Source organism: Copidosoma floridanum, unplaced genomic scaffold (assembly GCF_036245765.1).
Source record: "Copidosoma floridanum isolate Cflo_tuat_1 unplaced genomic scaffold, Cflo_Japanese_pri ptg000021l, whole genome shotgun sequence".
NCBI classification, from domain to species: Eukaryota; Metazoa; Arthropoda; class Insecta; order Hymenoptera; family Encyrtidae; genus Copidosoma; species Copidosoma floridanum.
In genome coordinates, this window is record NW_028321898.1 from 31,376,849 (window position 1) to 31,397,826 (window position 20,978).

Consider the following 20,978-nt stretch of genomic DNA (forward strand, 5'->3'; position numbering starts at 1 on the left):
ATGTATATACGCGACGTTCTCGTGTCGTCTAATTTGTTCAAACAGTGGTTAACTTGATGTACGGCAACAGCGCAGTTTATAATAATAATTTATGACTATAAACTCCAACACGTAAGTATACATACATGTACAAGTATACATGTAAATGTAACTTTTAATACAATTAACAGTTTTTGTCACGTAAGCTCCGTTGTATATTCATAAGTGACTTTGTTGCTTCGGCATTTGCGTAAATTTTTAGAGTTTGATGACACGAATTTCTCGTACAATAGCCTATGCACAATGTGCGTGCGATGTCAGAGTGAGCGAGTTTCGTCTGATTTGTCGTTTCTATCTTTGTGTTTTTGCAGAAACGGAATCAAGCAAAGCCCCATCGTCGCCGACGCGCAGGAAACTACCAAAGACGCCGGTATAACGAGTTGCTAAAATTGAGCCTACACGTGACCTATATTCTGCTCTTCTACTAATGTCTCTCTCCTCTTGTTTCTTCTTTCGTCTTCACTCGAATCTACTCGCTGCTTCTTCTTCTTCTGTCTTTTCTCGATATCTTTTTTTTTTTTTTTTTTTTTTTTTTCACCACCACCTCCCCTTTCCTATCCTCTAGTGTTTGAAATATCATCTACAGAAATATCGTCGTGTGTGTACACATTTGTTACAAAGACTCGATATACTTGCGAACAAAAATCTAATGTATAACGTATACTGTTGATAATGAATACCTGTACTTTCGTAAAGAAATTTCCGAATTTATATTAGGAAAAAACAAACCAAGTGATACAAAGCTCCTGACTATGACTATCAAAGCGTGCGCTTAACGTTTTTTTTTTTTTTTTTTTTTTTTTTTTTTTTAATGCGCATTCTCTCGTACACTTGTTTTTATGCATGATTGTAAATGTGTAATTGTGTGTGTGTCGAACAATTGAAAGGAGAATCTGTTGGCTGTCGAGTTTTGGATGATTTTTGTGAGTCACTAAAAAATTGACAAAAAAAAAATTAATAAACGGCACAAATGAAACTATAAAATTTTGTAAAGATGATTATTAAAAATTTTTAAAAATAGAGAACACCAAAAATTCACGAGGTACTATTTTTTGTTAAAATCGTTGAATTTTCCAATAGATTCTTCTTTTCACTGGAAAATAATAATATTAATCAATAAAGCACCCTCGGCACTAAAATTGTCGCAACAAACGCCGATAAAAGAAAAAAAAGAAAAAAAACGGTGTCCTTTCTCGCTCGAATATACAATAATCCCACAAGTACTACTGACAGGTGTATATACTCGAGTTTTTTCTATTACGATACGACAATCTATCGATCATCGCGTCGCGAAAACGCATCTACCAAGAGAAGCGCGTGCATGCATTTGAAGACTCCTTGGGTATGATTATTTGAGGTTCTTCCAGCTATAAAATTAATAAAAAAAAAACAAAAAAAAAAAAAATAGTAAAGAAAGAAAAGGGTCGTCACGGTATTGTTGCGGACAACGGAATGACTGAACCGTATAGGCATAGATTTACGATACAGTGTAAATACAGCGATGTATACCTATACATTGTGTATCTTTTTTTCAAAAGTCGTGAAAAGCAACAGTCACTCATCTTCCTGCTCGTAAAAGACTACTACGATATACGTGTATGTATTAATTCAATATAAAGATATACCGAGTGTACAGAGAGAAAAAAAGAGATATTATTCGAGATAAAGAAAAAAAAGTAAGATAGCATAAGCCGTTGGACGTACAGCGGGACGAGTACGATGTGTACCGAGCGGTGTTATCACGCCAAGGTATACACTCCGAGTGTGGAGAAGAATCGACGTTTATCCCCTCGGTGTACACGCGTATATAGCCGAGCAAAGATGCTTCTCGTGTCGTATGACCCGTCTCGCGTGTGTTTTATTGTTTCCACGCCCACTTTATCCCCCTCCCCCCACTTCTCTTACTTTGCCTTTTTCATCTTCCGAGTGTGTTGACGTGAGACACGAGCCAACAAAAAAAAAAAAAAATTGAAAACGCAGCACGTCAAGGGACGCAAATATGTCGCGGATCCACACTTTTTTTACTTATACTTTTAAAATTAATTGTTGGAGTAAATTTTTATTCTTAAAAACACGTACTTTTTCCACGCTATTTTCGGCAATTTATCGTATAAATATATACTATGTACACCCACTCTTGTAAGCCCACGTTTTATTCTCACGTAGCTAGCGATGCAACAACCAACACCCTAATTTTGTCTACGAGGCACCACCACCGGCAGCAATTTTTTCATGTACTTTTATGATAAAATTTAAGTTTGTGTTTATTATCACCAAACGACACGATCCTGCTCTTTTTATACTCCCTAATGCACGCACATACTTGTTTTTCTTTTACCAAATAACTCATGCATTACTAAAAAAAAAAAAAAAAAGTAGGTGTAATACTACGCCTTACTGGAAACTACATGAAATCATGCAAAGTGGACCATTATGTGCTCAAAGTTACGAAATCCTTTTTAGCTGAACGTTATTATCTCCATAAGTTTTTTTTTTTTTGTCCAAAATGTAATAGAAAAATTTTAACGAAATATATTAAATACTTCGCGACCGGGAATTTCAGTGTAATTCAATTGATTGTTAGATCAGTAAGTCGAGAGTGAGAAAACCCGTGCTTAAGACAATTCTATGGTACGATGAAAAATCGGTAAATAAATGTACTTTCTACTGCGTCACGCTAAGTGATAAATGTTGAAAAAAAAAAAAAAAAAAAAAAAAAATGAAAAAAAGAAAAAAAAGTTTTCTTCAACTCACAAAAAGAGCTTTCGTACAATCAATTTTGTAGTGAGCTGCCGCGCGTGAAAGGATTTTTCTTCTCCGCTGGCGTTAGACTTAATCATCAACGACGAGCTTATCAGCCTCTCTCTTTTTGCTAATGCAAATTTCTAAATCAAAAGGTTATACTTAATCGAGATTAGTGCTGATGTTGCCAAGGCTTCTTTTGAAGCTTACACTTTTACGCGAGCAAAAGACATTCAAAAACCTTCTGTCAAAGATTTTCAGCCTTGATTTTCCTATAATTTTTTCAAAAGTATTAATAATTGGCAAATAATCATGGATGAAAAATTCAACGAGGAATTTAAATGTATCCGATAGATGTAAGAGAAAAATTACAATTTACCCAATACAAATACCTAAGCATATCAGCATCTCATATCGATCGGTTTTTTAAATTTTCTAAAAGTTTCTATCGCATGATTATATATTGCTGGACAATGCACGTACGAGCTTAAGCAGTCATTAATTTAAATTCACGTTTCTATGAAAAAAAAACCGAAAATCGTAACCAAATCTTTATAAGTGTCAGATGAGACGAATTTTAGATTTTCCTATGATTCTTACCGATACATCATGTGTGTTTATGAATGTAGTCATTTAGGATATTTTTTAAGGTGAAATCGATGAAAATTATTCAAAATCAGTTCGTCGTGTACATACTGAATAAATAACAATTATTTTGACTTAAAAAAAGTATAAAAAAAAAAACAATAGTTATACGTATCTTATGTGCTGGTACAATAATTAAATAAAGAGAGAGAAAGTATACGTATCGATAATTAGTAACGGTGATGAATTTTTTTCATCGACAGCACTAAAAAATAAATGAAATGGTTATCAGACTTCAAAGTATATTTATTTTATCGTACTGTTGTATTTTGTGTGCGTATGTAATCGAGAATATATAGTTTATGTATCTATCGAGTCAACAGTTGATGAATTAATTAGTGAAAATGTTTATACATCACTAAAATGGCCGTAAAGTGAGATTGTGTGATAACAAGTTGTAACGTGTCTTTGACCTTTTTTTTTTTTCATTCCGAATAGACATATCCCACTAGTCATTGTTAGTTCTATTAAAGACAAAAGTAAAAAGAAATAAAATGTATAAGATAAAATGAACATGATAACACATACACAAACGTACAACTACCCTAGTGTGACAAATGATTATTATTAATACTAATACCATATAATATAATAATGATGTTGATAATGATGAAATAATAAAAAAATATATATATAAGTTTAAATAATTGTAACTGGGAATAAACGAAAGAGTATGGCAAAGTCTTTTTTTGCAATATGTGTAATAAAAGAGAAGAAGAGAAAAATTCACGTGTCTGCTGTGTCTCGGGAGCAATATTTTTCACAGCTTTTTCTCGCGTATAATAACCTGTGTCCCAACGTGAGATATGAACGACTGAAATTTCGTAAGTTTAGGACTTTTAATAAAAAAATATCTTTTTTTTTTTTTTTTCATTCATTTAAACTTTGAAGTAAGGGTTGTTATTGGAAATTTCCTAAAATTGTATCGATTTGCCCTAAGAACGAAGTTGGAAAAGTAAGCAGCACACGATTAGTGTTTCTCTTCTTTTTCTGATACTTCTTTTTGTCCTCCTCTTCTGTCGCTCTTCGTTTCTTTACTCATCACATTCCTCAACCCTCCTCCACCGTCAACTTTTACCTTCTCTTTGTTTGTGGTGCAGCAGCAAAAAATATTGACAGAGATACATTTATACGTACCATGATGATGTTTTGTTGTTCTGTTCTTTTCGTTGTTCATCGTTAAAAGTGTTTTTTTACAAAGATGTCGATGTTTTTTTACCAATTTGGATTGGAAGCTCTGTAAGATAATATTTTTTTTTTTTTATTATTAAGTTTTGTACTATTATCTCTCTCTCTGGAGAGTGAAAAATTTTGTATTCTGTTTATTATAAATTTTTCGTGAATGGAACAGTGTATTCGTTTTTTTTTCTTTTATTTAGTTTATTTATTTTGTTCTTTCGATATATATTCTCGTATTCTTGTCGCTCCTTTATGGCGTTTCTCTGCAAAAGTGTCTCTGTATGTCCTGAATAGAAAAGAGCGAGTGAGCCCCAAAATGAGCCGGCGATTGATGAAAAAGATTATACAAATGTAAGTTGTCATGTGAAAAACAAAAAAACAAAAGAAAAAATTTCTTGCCTTGACATTTACACTATTTCACCTCCTGATTGGCACGAGTATGTACTTTTTATACACACATCACTTTTTTTTTGGACTTTGCTTCTAACGTATAATTATATATTTTTGTTACTCTGTACTAGTTTTCTCCTTTTGATTATTATCTCTGTAGAAACGCGTGACGATTATAGTGAAATAGTGGAATGTTCACACCAGTCAAAGCACGATGGCTTTCTTTTTTTTCTTTCTCTCTTACTTTTATTTTCTACCTACGAAGTGCAAATGGCAATATGGACCTTCAGCTTTTTCATGCATTTATATCCTCAGAAGAAGCAAAGAATAATGAGAAATTAACATTTTATTGAGTATTTTTTGCATTTTGAAAAATCTCACCTGCTGCGGTTTTTTTTTGTAATTTTGCAAATGATTACTTTGAGAAAAAATTTACTGAAAACCTAAGCCAACTGAAGGTTATTTTATCAAAATGTCTGACGTGCGTCAACGAGTCCCTTTAGTCATCGCGAAATAAAATAAACTATGCCTGGCTTGTTAACCATGAATGAGGACAAAGTATGCATATTTAATATAGTTTTTTTTTAAATTTTTGTTTTTATTTCGACACCCATGCACATAAACACACACAGCTAGATTGAGAAAAAAAAAAAAAAAATTAGTCTGCAGTTGGCAAAAACGATGTAGGTAACTGTTAAAGCAAATGGTGATGTAAACCAAACATCGGTCAATCATCACAAGGTATGGTCAACGCGTCCACAGATGTTTCAACTTTATTAGATACTCCATATATTTATTGCTATGATTGTAACTCAAGGCACGAAGGGAATGTTAGAAAATAATAATGAAATGCATCCATGGCACAATGCTCTGGTGTACGTGCAAATGCATCGTTGTGTTTATGTGTAGAGCAAAGCATCCTGCAATGTGTATACATATATAATTGCTTTTTGCGCGAGCATGTGCGAAAAAAGAATGTTGCGCCCTCGGAGGAAGAGAAGAAGGAGGATCCAATGTACTCCTTTTTTTTTCAACCGCCCAACCTCTCTACCTCTTAATGTGTAATCTGGTTAATAACGGACCCGCGGGGACCCCTCCAACGTGTACTATACGTGTGTGGGTGTGTGCGCTGAAGTACAGCAACTTTACAGTTTCCTGCGTTTCAAAGCGTCACTAAATTCTCGAAGGCCGAACTCACTCCTAAAATTGCACTAGAAAGATTGTGATTGAAAATTGTCAAAAAAAAATTAAATCCCCTTGCTTCCGCGTTTGATCGTATGGAACTCACGTGACCGTAATTTAAGTGAGTACTATCTGGAATTGAGATCCATCCCGTTGGACAGTCGCCGAGACCGAAGAAGAGGGCGTGGGATTAATGGGCGCAATTAAAAAAGATCGAGAGGGAGATAAGAATTTAGAGCACGAGAAGCTGCGTCTAATTCACGGACTCTTCCGGCGTAGTGGAGCTAACAGACCACGTATTCGATTGGAGCGTCGTTTATTTTTAGTGCGGAACATTCAAAGTGAAATGGGGAAAAAAAAAACTCCAGTAGAGATCAAGTACCGAGGAGGTGTCGATCGATGAATTTTGAATTTTATCACGCGCTGCTTCCGCGTTGTCGCTGCCATTTCGAACAATCGATTTTTCGCTCGTACTCGGGTTAACATTTATTTGTGTTTCAATGAGTCACAAATGATCATAAGAGATTTTGTTTTGAAAACAACTAATCGCGATTTAATTTAACTTCATCCCTAACTTGGGAAAATTGTCTTGGTCCAATCCTTGATCTTGTATCGCGACTCCTCCGGATGTCGTGGCCCCTGAATTTCCCCGACTTCCTGTTGACGATAACGGGAAGTGCGCCAGTTTGGACTTTCGCGAGGAAGCACTGGAGCCTATCTCCGCCATTGACCCTGACACTTTGCTTACCCTCGAATCTCTTTGGGATCAACCGCCAACCATTCGAATGGCCCCTGAAGAGATAGTAAAAAAGAAATTCGCGAGTGCCCGGTGAAAAGGAAACCTTGACCCGCTGTACCCCTTTGTTCATAAACGACCTTGGTAATGATGGTCGAATCGGTGAAAATGGCCATTTTTTACCATATTTGCCATCACTATATGATATAATTTCACGAATCGTGAGATGCACGTAAAATTGTTTTTCAAGTTTTTGTTTTTCTTTCTATAAGTACCAAGGTATTCGCGAAACTTGGAGTCACTTGGGCGCACGTGCCATTAGCTTCCCGATTCGCCGATACATCATCGCGTTACAGCTGTGGCACACATCCATCAAAACTTTTCCGGTCCCGGGGGCTAATTACTCCGGCTCGTGTTTTTTTTTTTTTTGCTTCCTTCCTTTCTTCCTTCTCTCGTTTACTTCGGTCAAGCGCCCTTTTACGCTCGGCTTGAGTGGCCATTTTCTCGCTTCACCGGCGATGTTTCTCCTCTTCGTCTACGCAACACGTGTACTTTACTTTATACTTATAGATCATTCCATTTTTTTTTGTTTTTATCCATTTACAAAGGGAAATTGTTGAACGAAGCATAATTACACGACGGCAGTTGGAGCTATTTCGTTTTTCACGGAATGGCAAAAAATGTCCCTATGCCACGGACGTTTGGCGAAAGACCTTCGGAGTATTGCCGTGTGCGAGTAATTTCAATTTACTTAACGAGAAGAGAAGCCTCCCGTCGCTGGCAAAAACCACTCGGTTCAAGGACGCGCGCGCGGTGGATTGAAAAGGAGCTCTTTAATTAAGAGGAAAATAAAAGGAAAGAGCCGAGAGTTGCGGGAAATCGCAACGGCGAACAGGTGGAAACGGAAAAAAAAGGAGTTCAAAGCCACACGAGTGTCGACGTAACAATGGCCGAGTGGAGGGTTTTGGTTCGCCCTTGAAGACTTCGATCGCCAAAGTACTTGTATAACCTACCGAAAACGTAAAAGCCGACGGAAGTGACGAGTGATTTTTTCTTTCTTTCTTTCATCGAGTATCAACCGATGGATCGCGTTGATGGATGTCGTTACTTTGTCATTGCCGATTGAACTAAAAGTAATAAAATCGGCTTTGTTGTGGTGAAACACGAAAAAAGCAATAGAACCCAAATGTCGTACTTCGTGGATTCAAGCCGGAGGCAAATCGCGCGTCGAGCTGGTAACAGTATATGTTCGTTTGTACGACACGTGGAGCTCAAAAGCTTTCGGCGACAGAGAGGGTTCGGCGATTCGAGCGTGAGGAAAAGTCCCCGCTCGTGCGTGCGTACACCCCATTGTGCACGTGAGATTGAATCGAGAGCGAGTGGCGGAGAAGATGGAAGAGGAAAGGCGAAAAATCCAAGAGCACGACGAAACGAAGCGGAGGATGCGTGCGGATATGGAAGATGGATTTTGAGGGCGCGCGTGGCCAACTCGATAATAACCAACTTTGAACTCTCCAAATTCTCCCCCCAACCCATCCCAGCATCTAACGACTGTCTTTCTGTTTCTTATTTTCCTTTGGCTCTTTTCTTTGTCATGAATCACAAATATTATTTCAATACGACACGTTGCTCGAGCAAACGACCGTTTGGTGCGATTGAACCATCTTACAGTCACTGGAAATTGAACAAAAAAAAAATCATCCAGTGCCACCAGGTTTTCGTTGTTGCTCGAGTCAACTTATCCCAAGCCAAATTGGATGCCTGAGCTGCTGCACTGATTGCCTTGCCTACATACACACGTACACACAAGTTTGTCTCTGCAATAGCATACACATATCTATATTTGACTTTGCACCCTAGGCTTTTGCACAATATATACATATATACACATATATATTTACCTCTATTTGCCGAAAGTCGATGGAAGAACGAACCCAAGTTTCGATCGATTTCTGCATGATCAATCGATTATAGACCCCCTTTGAACTCAAGCGCATGCTCCGAAGCAAAAAAAAAAAAAAAAAAAAAAAAAAAAAAAAAAAAAAAAAAAAAAAATTTCATATAGATGAGGGTTCGTTCTTGTATCGACAAATATTGAAGCCCCAAAAGGGGTTAGCCGCAAAGTCTAACCGAGTCCGCGATTTCCAGGAGCAACTGGCCAAGGAGCGGCAAGTGACGGGCCGCGTGCAGATACAGGTGTTGTACGAGGGTGACCGCAAGGAGCTGATAGTCTCGGTGTTTGCGGCGGACGACCTGTGCTCGCGCGAGGACACTGGCTACGGCACGGCCCCCGAAGCTTTCGCCAAACTCGATCTCGTCTCCCCCAAGTGAGTATCCCCCCTTTTTTTTCTCCCTCTCCCATCCGGGTATAACCAGTATACCTGTGTATATACGTACACTTGCACCATAATTCGTGATTTCCCCCGAGCCGAAGAAACAAAGAAACCCCACTTTCCTCCGGGGATCGAACGTTTGCTCGGAGAATCGAGCTCTAATTGCCAGCTCCACGGGGACCTTTTCTTCAAACCCCCTCCCCAGCCTCTATTAATTGAATACCGAGACGTGCCGGGCGTATGTTTGTTTGTTTGCAGCGGGGACTCGATATCGCTGAAGACGGACGTGGCCGAGGCCACGCACAACCCCATCTGGAACGCGACCCTCAACTTTACGAACGTGGGGGGCGAGCAACTGATCGACCGGCTGATCGACGTCACCATCTGGGACTACTGCCCGGACCGGGAGTGCGTCTTCATCGGCGGGTGCTCCATCGACCTCGAGAGCGCCTTCGAGGCCGACCGCGCCGTTTGGTGAGTATTGTTTAGTACACACATGTACATATAGTATATGTGTATTGTACTGGTGAAAACCGGTATTGTACATGTAGGTACCGGTTGGAGGATCGCCGGGGGCTGCGCTCGGGAAAGTCGCCGCATTGTTCTCCCCGGGGCTCCCTGTCGATCGAGCTCGCCCAGCGTCTCCTGCGGCGCACAGATTTGCGCGAGCGTAGCTACAGCGACGACACCCAGAGCGACAGCGGCAGCCCCGAGCCGTACTTTTTGCATCCCGATCACGCGTGGCTGCCCGGCTCGCGACGCGGCTCCAGCCAATCCGAGCAGCTCGAGATCGAGCCTTACGAGCTCAGCAAGGACTACAGCCGATCCCTACCCGGTAGCAGGCGCAGCAGCTTCCAGAGCCAGGTCGGGGGGGTCGGCAGCGCCAACGACAGCAAACGTGAGACACCTGCTCCTTTTTTTTTTTTTTCTTTTCTTCGGTACCGATCTCTCGCGATTTGGATGATTTTTCCGTATACAAATGTAGGTGGTAGCATGGGCGACGCGGACGTCTCGGGTGTCAATTACCACAGGGAGAGGCGGCGCAGCTCGTTCGCCCGGCCAATGAGGGACGAGAAGGAGATCCTCGAGACGTTGCGCATACTCAAGGCCCAGGGTACCAAGGCCGAGCTCTCGCGTACCATGAGCCTGTCCGGCGAGAAGAGACGGCCCAACCGTGAGTATCGCCCCGACCCCGCACATATACCCCTATATCTAAATATATGCACTTCCCCTGTATACCCTGCAGTTTCCGTGCGTGTGGATACGTCGGTGTGTGCTTATGGACTTGTGTTTGTGTATACTGTGTTGTGCCTGATGTATCTGAAAAATCATTATTTATCCAAGTGTGTGTGTCCGAGCCCTTTTCCTATGGCATCTATATATAAACCGCCCCAATCGTCTTTACGTAAATATATATTCTATTTTTTTTTGTGTGTATAATATGTATACGATTACTTCTCGGGTCAACAGTGCACTTTTGCGCGTAACGCGTATACGGCGATATAGGTGTGACTTTTTTTTTTTTATATAAATTTTTGTGCGCGCGTGTGTGTGTGTGCATTCGGCATCTCGCATTTGTATATATGGCATATAATACGCATCTCGCTTACATTTAAGTGTTATACATCTCTTTCTGTCTCATCTGTCTTTGGTTTTTTTTTTTTTTTTTTTTTTTTTTTTTTTTTTTTTTTTTTTATTGTTTTCAGTGTCACGTTTTTTCCGTCGAGTTTTGCGATACTTCGCTCGTTGGCAAAGTGAATACTTAAATATTCAATAATAATCATTGATTAATCATTCACTTGGCTAAATTACATTTATATACGTTTTTTTTTTTTTTTTTCTTACAATCTTACATGTGTCACGTTACATGTACAATTCTCAGTGTTTGCGTGTCTTACTTACTTACTGTGTCTTTCATAATTTTTTTTTTTTTTCAAATTTCTCTCACTTTTTTGCATCCTTTACGATTTTCTTCCTCTTTTTTTTATCTATACTTCATGATTTTAATTCTACTTTTTTTACATTTTCTCTTTCTATCTTTGATCCGAAACGAAAAAAAAAACAATACATTCGCAATTCGATCGAGCGAACAAAAAGACCCTCAGAAGCTCGAGCTATACTGCCTGGGGCAGCAACAAATTTACGCATGATTGGTAAGACTACGTTATTTTAAACATTACTTTGACGAAACGTTTCTCTAGCTCTTCTGTTTTTCGTGCAAATCACTCATCATCCATACAATACATCAATGTGTACGTATATACTTTAAAAGTAGTAAATTAAATTTCAGAAAAGGTTATTTTCTTCTATGTATGAAAAATATTTTTTTCCAATAAACCATTAAAATGTTGTAATTATCAAAAAAAAAAAAAAAAAAAACTTTAAAAAGTTGATTAAAAATGAATTTAAAAGACAAGCAACGTACCCTTTCGATTTACTACGTTTTTAAATTTTTCTATTTCTAATATGACATCGTCAGCTCTTTCATCTCTATGACATTTCTTATATATATATTCACTTCATCCGATTCACTGTGTCGTTGCGATCAATGTACCATACATCGTTTCCTCTAAAACCCTTTTACACGAAGCACGTTCCGTGTGTGTTAAAAAAAAAAAAAAAAAAAAAAAAACTATGTCCATCCAATTCAATTACCCACGTGGTTTGCAGCTTTGCAATTTTCCAGTTAATAACATGCAGCTATTAATTGTTTGCACTTTTCAATATTGAACCAAAAGTGGACGGCCGTTGTCGTTTGATCTTCATGTTGTTACGCTCCAGGTGAGCCTACAAAACACATCGAAACTTTTACACAAGCATTTTCGCACACTTTTATTAAACTTTTAATAAAGTAAACTTTTTCTTTTTTTAATATAATTGTATTAAACGTGTTTTGATCATTAAAGTAAAATTTTATTAAATGTATTGTTTCAAATCCTCAATTAAAATACAGCAGAAATATCAAGACGGAGAATTTAAATTGGGCATTTTTTTAAATTTGCTTTTTCAGTAAAGATGAATATAATTTTTTTTTTTAATTTTAATTTACAAATCGATAAATGAAATACAATAGACACACACACACACACACACACTAAACATAAAACATAAATACAGATTGGCGCTCTGCTTGCTTTTATTTTCCAGTCCATTATTGGACCTTTATACAATGGCTTGCTTGTACATATTTGCAATACTTGTTGATAAATATTGACATGTTAATAAATAAAATATTTCTGGCACACTGTCGTTCAATGAGTGTGGCTTATCAATCGTTATTTAATGGAGTTAAGACCGAAGCTTTCTGTTACTATTCCTCAAAGCTGTTGCTGTTACCAGTTATTATTGAAAAAAAAAAAAAAAAAAAAAAAACCCAATTCGTCATTTTTTGTGTTTCATTACCTTAATTCCACGTTGGATCCTTTTATTTTCAGCTGTTGGCTGATATAATTTACAATTTTGCATTTTACGCTTAAAAATCACAACTAAAGCTCTTGAAACGAGCCTTCAAAGACGTTATGTTCCCAGCAAATAATCTCTCATACCCTTGATCCATATTATCCATCAATACACAACTTTCAAGTTGTGACTTTGATTCTTTGCATGAGGATCCGAGTTACCCCTTCAAGTGACAATAAAAAAAAAAACAATACTGGTTATACGTATCGTTTTAATCGATATTCATGGTGTAAAGTGCAATTCCAGTCAATTTCAATTTATTCTCGAGCAATGCAAAATTTGATGAAATAACTGGGATTGACTTTTAATCCGTGCAATACTTTTTTTTATTGAAATGCTTGTTACAACGTTACAACTGTCTACTGTCCCTTGCTCTCTATTGATTGATCTTGTGTTTTGCTCACAAAACCTCAGCTCTTTGTCTTTGGCAAAGCACAAGCATTATACGTACGAGTATATCCGTCATTTCCGTACTCACAGACATTTTATTATATAAACATGCTCATCTGATTTTTTACTGGTTTGATTTCCTGTGCTCCCACGTCTCGTTGCGCGCCAACGATTGCGCCCGATATTGGTGAAATAAAAAAAAAAAAAAAAACCAATCTTCATCAAATAAATCGACGCACACGAATTACGTGATGCCAATCCACTGGTGGGTGTTGGGCGCGCCTTCGGTTGAAACGCAATGCGATACACCGACCAATCCTGCCCCGATCTCTGCGGCATTTGCTACTGTTAACCACCACCACCACCACCGACACCATCATCATCATCATCTACTACTGCTATTATTATTATTATTATTATTACGTCCTACTACTGCTACTGTTAATCACCACCATCGGTGCCTCGACCATCAATCGACCTGTGTGCACGAGAACGGAAAATAATCGACCTTCCGCTAATGGACCAATTCGTGTCGGATGCCGATCCGATGTAACAATAACTCGATAATATATACATATATATATGACCACTCACCCGACGAGTTGAAAATAACATTGATGGTGTTGATGCATAAAACGAGCGACAACGAACAAAAATGAATATAAAAAAAAAAAACAAAAAAAAAACAAAAAAAAAACCAAACGTCGGCAGAATGCGTAGTCCCAACAGTTACTGTGTGGCAGTGCGAGCCTACGTCTCCGAGGACCGCTAAATCGGCCTCCTTTCCTTCACCGCACGCCACACCACCCCGATAGATTGCACTGGCAAGCCACTTACGAACGACGCTATGGGCATCTGGTAAGATTCACTTTTCTTTCTCTCTTTCGCTTTCACTCGATCTTTCCTATATACTCTTATTTCTCTCTATCTGTCTGTACATATATATATATACTATATCTTTCGCTCTCGTTATATATATATATACATTCACTTGTCTGTGCACTGGCGCTTTGTTCTTAAAGTTGTTCTTCTAGTTCCGCCTTTTTTTGCCTCAGGTATGTGTGCATTTTTTCTTTTTACTTTACGTGTACAACAATGCATAACTTCGAACAATAGTATAGTCATTTTATGAAAAAGCTCATTTTTATCTTCCAATAATCGCGCGTTAGAATTTTCGTTTGATAGAGAACAAATTGTTTTTTGTTCGAATGATAAGAATGGTCAGGCTATGCATTGTTTCTGCCAAATCTGATTTTTTTTTTTATGCACCAAAGTGGATACTATCTCAACGTTAAAAAATTTTGAAACCAAGTTATGCTTTCAAAAATAAACGCTTAACTCCGTCAAATTTTTTTCCTCAGATAAAATGCACCTTGATGTATGAAAGATTTTTAAAGATAATATATTTTTTATGCCCACGGGCTGAAAACGCAGTTGATAAAAATACTCTCGTGGCTGAAAATTTTGCTTTCTGTTAAAAAAAAAACGTTAAAAAATACTCGCAGCATGGGAGCAAGTCTAAAAAAAGCCTCAGCATGTTGATAGTCCGAGTTAAAATCAAAGGTGATAGTACGTACTTATGACCCGAGACATTCTCTACTTTCGCTTTCCAAATTATTTCCGAATTATAGTTGTATGCCAAATTTTAATATTGTTTAAGTGCGTTTTTGCAAATTTATATTAGTTTAAACATTTTAAATATTTTTTTTGGTTTTGTGACTCTGTATTTCATTTTTTAAGATTAATGTTGCTATTATTTTAAGATTTAACTAAACAAAGAATTTTATTTACTTAAATAAAGGAATAGATTGCTAATTTTTCTTAAACGTATTGTAATAGCTTGTCACGCAGTTTTTCATAAAAAGCTTTAAATATTATTAAAAAATATTTATCACTTTTTAATATTTATTAAAAGTATTTACACAATTGGGACTCTGCTTGTTTCCAATATTTATTTTTATTTATGATGTACGCTCACCACGCGTTAGTAATGGTAGTAGTATAGTTATACTTTACGAAGGACTGAAGGACTACATAGTTATAACAGATGTTGCTACTTTTTTTTTTTTTTTTTTTTTTTTTAACTTCATTTAGACTGACCATTGCAAAACCAAGTAATCAAAACACAATTATATTGTCGCACAAGATTCTTTCACGCTGTATCTAAATGTTTTATCATTCGTAGAGTTTAGTATACTTTTTTGAATTAATATTCTCTATACTATTTATATAGACACTTGTCTTTTTATAATGAATTTCTTGAAAACTTTTTGTCACCTACTGTTTAATTCTCTGAATTTTTATTGTATTATCTTTTATCACCCACTTCTACCTACTCCAACTTTTATAAGAAACATGTACAAGATGAATGTGTACATTTTTTTCATGATGGAATTCCCAACTTGTTATTTTTCTTTTACTCTGCCCGTCTCCGTTACTCTTTCGTTCCGTTTTTATGCAGGTGCTGCGAAAGTAAATACTATTAGAACGATATATTTCGCTCGCGTTTTCTTGGAAAAGTAAAAGGCTTCTCTCGTAATCTTTACAACTTTTTCAAACAATCTTCTAACTTTCAGTAACTTGTGCATTTTTTTAAACTCCGAGTATACTCGAGAAAATACACTAAACTTTATTCGTTCTTTTTTTTTAATTGTGCAAAATACTAAATTATAAATTAACTGTGTGTTTATTGTATGAAAATCTAATAGTATTGTTACTTTAGAAAATTTTAATTTAACACAATTGTTATGTATCATAGATAACAATAGTTGGTAGTTAGTTAGTTATTTTAATTTTATTACTTATCAGTATCATTCATCAACTTTTTTTATTATTAAATTAACAGTAATAATAACTTCTAAAAAACTAATGGCTTTTAATTAAGGTAAGAAATTCTTTTGTGTAGTGAGGAATTTTGAATCACACACTACTAACAATTTTTTTTTCTGTTCACCGTTTGAGTCATGCAATGTGTTAGTAAATAGATTATTTTAGAGTAGTTGTGGTAAAAAAAATGTATATAGTTTATAGTCTTTCACAAATTCATCATGGAGAAGAAAGGGATCTAGAATTTTGAGTGTGCACTACAAATATTTGTTGTTATTTATAAAATATTTATTAGAATTATTTATTTATTTTAGTACGAATCGTTACACTTAACTAAAGTATGCCTAACATTTGTTAATAATATCAATCAATAGTTTAATCCACAACATGGCTTTTTTATTTTGATTTATGTGCCTTTATTATTTATAACTACGATAATTTCGAACGTTTTTTTTCCTTTTTAAAAAAACCATCTAGTTTTTTTTAACTACCTAATCTATTGTATTGTATGAAAGTGAAAAATTTATGGTTCATATGTACAAGGTAATCTTTAGATAGTTATTGTTTGATGTTAGATTTGATACCTTTTTATTGATTTATATCATAATACGCTAGATAACTATTATTTCCTTATAACTTTGAATAATGATATAAAAAATTTTTATAAACCAAACAATTAATTTATTATAAAAACTTTGTTTTTAGTAAGTTTTTATTTGTTCATTATTGGTCTTTCGCAAATCAGTTTAAAACTATAGCCATTTATAAATTAAGAGTTTTTTTTTAATGTGACACATTTGCACGAGATAGTCAAACGATACCAGCCAATGTTAAATAGTTTGTCACATTGAGTATTAAAGTTTATGTACATGATTTATTTATTAAATACTTATTTTTACAGTAGTCTTATATTATGCATACATTGTTTGATACATAAAAATTGTGTTAGCTAAAAGAAACATTGTTCTAAAGAGCAGTATAATTTAATTAGTCCTAAAAACAGAATTCACATTTTTTGAGCTTCATGCTTTCATTTTCTTTTACTTAAAATCTATCGCGAATCTTAGGTTGACAGTGCGTCTCAATTTTATTTTCCTCATACTAACAAGGTCTTTATAGTAACATGTACCAACATATGTCAAGTAGATTAGAGTACCAATATTCAAATGATACAATTGAGAAAAAATACTAATATACTCATGTGGTAAAGTAAGGGAAAAACTTAAAATATTACATCTACACTGATCTTTATGTCTGATTTAGTAAATAGTGTGAGAATTTGTGATTTACATTGATGTATGCGAAATTTAGATTTAGCTTTGAAATGAATATCTTAGATTTGAGATCAGAACCATGCATTATAATATGCGATGCTATTAATGCTGGAAGTAGTCTTACACTGATTGACAAAGTAATATTAAATGATTTTAAATCTTATAAACTAAGTATTACCAAATATTATTTTCATTTTCATTTCTGTGAATTTATTTTATTTCAATGAGATAAAATTTTTTTTAAATCGTTTGAAATAAATACTGTAACTTTTTATTATTTTTTGTGAGATTTATTTAAAATTTTTTTTATGTTTACGAGATGTATTATACTATGTTAGCGCTTGTATGTTCAGTAAGATGCAAAATTGATGTTTCTATCGACGTGACTTGTATGTCTAAATATATGTGTGTATCAGATGGTTAAAAAAAAGCAAAATAATGAAAGGAATTTATTTAAAAATAAACTTTTGTGGTGTTTACTTTGTATGATTGTATAATTCTTTGAAACTGTATTGTGAAACATTAAAAAAAAAAATTTTTTTTGTTATTTTCGATTGAGTTTAGTGAATTGATTTTTATATAAAATTTAATCAAAATTTTTGAATAATTCAAAAATTATCAATTTAATTTATTTTAAAATTATGTAAAATGATCATCTTAAAAACACATTGCTATAATTTAATTATAGCATAGATAAATTATAAAAAACAATGCCTTAAAACTCTGCAACTATATCTCTGTGCTTTATAATATAAACTTATAAATATAATAAAAGTCAGCTTGAAATAATTACCTAGTAATTGGGCTCGTAACTCTCGCGCTAGCTACTTTTTAAAGCTATTGTATAAACTAAAATCTGTACAGCATTTTAAAATCTCTGTAGCATTGGTTGTTCTGTGTAGAAAACTATATTGAGCGGACTAGAGTTGATTTTGTATCAGAAAAATATTGTACTTTCAACAATTACAAGTTTTTAATTCTTTGATTGTTGAATTCATTCAATTGATCTAGAAGGACATTTTTCGTAATAGTTCAATTGAATGTAGTTGGTACGAACATGACAAAATTATTTCTTAGTTTTTATAGAAAATATTGTAAGAAGTTTTGTCACGAAACATTTATTGAATTTTAATAGTTCCAAATGGCAAATACAACAAAAAAAAAAGTCATTAAGAATAATGACATCTTTATGTGAAATTAAAAAAAAAATTGTATGTTAGGAATTTATCATAAGCAGCTTAAAAATACAAGATTGAATCGTAGGAGCGAGTGACCGCAGAGAAAGCAGCGTCCTGGAATTGGAAAGACGTACTTATGATCGAAACAGCGAATCAGATGAAGATGAGAAATTGAGGTATAAAGTTTTAACATTAATCTTTTTTTTTCTTTTTTTTTCACGTATTAAAAAAAAATTATTATTCTTATGTCGTGTAACTTTTTAATCTACATCGTAAGATTTTATTACGCAATGCATGCCAAAATAAAAAAAAAAAAATAAAAATGTTTTTATAACTACTAACATCGAGATTTAAATACTTACACATGAAAAGTAAACCGTCACTGCTAATATGATTTTATCTTGTAATGTAATGCAACCAACAGTCAGCCGATAATAGAGCCAATTATAAAGGGAGAGAACGGTGTTGACCTTCCACTTGGTCCCGGGCAAGTTGCACCAAAGGCCTTCAGGCCATCTAAAGGTAACGTATGAAATAATTTAAAATACAACAAATGAATACGAATTAAAGATTGTTACTTTTCATCCTCAAATGTAGATCAACAAAGCGGCAAAGTGAAGCTCGCCATATTTTTGAGCAAAGGTAATCTCGAGGTCGAAGTTATCTCTGCAAAAGATATATGCCCTCTCGACGCGGAAGAACCAGGTAAGTTTACCATCAATTTTATACTAGAAAAATTTAACCGAAATTTCATTCCCACCCACAATAAGATTGTATCCCTCTTTCACCTATGAGTACACTAATGTCGCAAGCTCCTTTGAAATAAAAATCGATATTGCAATTTTCACCTGCTTCGACTTGCAGACACGTACATAAAGACGTACTTGCGGGCCGAGGAGCGCTGGTTGCACAAGCGCAAGACTCGGGTGGTGCGGCACTCGCGCAACCCCCAGTACCGGCAGACCCTAAAGTACGCGAGCTGCGACGCCTTGGGACGCAACCTCCTGGTCATGCTGTGGCAGAAGAAACAAGGCTTTGAGAGCAACCAAGGCTTGGGTGGGGCTGAAATCGACCTCGAAGAGCTGGCCTTGACCCGCTTGACCCTCGGTTGGTACCACCTCTTCCCGATACACACCCTGGGCACCCAAACCGCTGACTCGCCATGATGGTTAAGGGAAAAATGGGCCCTCGAGGCTGGCGAACTCGATCTTAGGCTGAGCTTGCTACTCAACGACGAGTCCGTCAAGATCGTTTCGTGATGGGATACCAGCGAATTTCCGAGAAATATCGCTCGCTCACGTCTCGTTTGCACGTTTTTTTCACTACATCCTTGGATTCTTTCATTCGAAGCAAAAAAGAGAGGAAGGACTCGTACGACAATCAATTCATCGGTCGCGATATCTTTGACAAATGTATATCTCCAAGGATTATGAACGATTTTACACTCACGACAAAATGGACAATCATTCGAAAATATTTGTGTGTGGCTGTGTCCTGCTTCGTAAAATAATGAAGGAAATTTAAAAAAAAAAAAAAAAGGAGGTTTCGTTTATATGGATTTGGTATAGCTTAATCAGTCGTTGGTGCGACGATAAATCAACGAGTTAATTAATCATAATTAATTTACGCTCAGAACGTGCGAACGAGACGTTATTTCAATCACGAGACGACGATGGTTCCATTTTTCCCGAATGTGCGCATTTACGAAGGATACGTATGAAATGCAAAAAAAAAAAAACTTCAGTAAAGCCCATGGAAGTAGGACTTGAAAAAAAGTGTGCGCAACATTCTGCTATGCTCAATCGACATCTGATTCTTTGGGATTTCATTGTCTGGTTGATCCAGTTTGTGATTCGAATGAGTATCGCGTGAGCGCTTTTTCCTTACGCTGCGAAACAATCTGTTGGGGTGAAATTATTTTTCCGTGAAATGCTTGATTCAATAGTTTATTGACAACTACGTTATTTATAACCATATTTTTGTTAGTACTGTTCAATAGTTGATGTAACAACTTTTTAACGTTAAATCACAAGGGTAATGATCCTCTTTTTACTGATGCATTACTAAATTATAACGTTACTTTTGCGTTTAAAGGAAATTTCTCAAGCAAAACTTTGAAACCCTACGTCGGTGTAATCCTAGAATTAATGACAAAAATATGTAGACATGTAGTGCTTGCTGGTCGAGCGCTACTTTAATAAAAATTTTTAGATTTGTCACAACAGCCATTTAAGTACTGAAATTTGCTAAGATCCTGTAGATAATAGACAACAGCTATGAAAACTATGTATTGGTGTTTAGAGAGGCCTGACGGTTATTTTGTTGCTCCGGTAAATTAGCCGAGGCATGAATATTGAATTTAAAAAAATGAAATATTGATTGAAGCGGTTGGACTAAAATTACAAGTGATTTGCTTATTTTCGGATATTCAAGGAAAGAGGCTGAGCAGATTTTACTCATTGCCTCGTAGTTTTTTAATTGTAAAATATTTATATGCAAGTGTAACGATTAATACGATTTGGAGTTGTAAAAAAAAGGGAAAAAAACCCTGATCTAAGAACTTGACTCACTTGCGATAATGTAACGAAGAAGTGGCATGTCGGTG

At 35.7% G+C, this 20,978-nt stretch overlaps 1 protein-coding gene across 2 annotated transcripts in view; it reads left to right on the forward strand.

Moving 5' to 3' along the window:
* Fife (regulating synaptic membrane exocytosis protein fife) overlaps positions 1–19,896 on the forward strand; it is a 63,599-nt gene extending 43,703 nt beyond the window's left edge. For both annotated transcript variants that reach the window (XM_089594332.1, XM_089594333.1), the window contains exons 14-22: positions 351–409; positions 9,062–9,240; positions 9,505–9,720; positions 9,798–10,144; positions 10,232–10,420; positions 18,459–18,549; positions 18,798–18,895; positions 18,971–19,078; positions 19,238–19,896. In XM_089594332.1, the coding sequence (XP_089450458.1) occupies positions 351–409; positions 9,062–9,240; positions 9,505–9,720; positions 9,798–10,144; positions 10,232–10,420; positions 18,459–18,549; positions 18,798–18,895; positions 18,971–19,078; positions 19,238–19,539 (1,589 nt within the window). In that variant the 3' untranslated portion in view covers positions 19,540–19,896. The remainder of the gene's footprint in view (positions 1–350; positions 410–9,061; positions 9,241–9,504; positions 9,721–9,797; positions 10,145–10,231; positions 10,421–18,458; positions 18,550–18,797; positions 18,896–18,970; positions 19,079–19,237) is intronic.
* Positions 19,897–20,978: the final 1,082 nt, after the last annotated feature.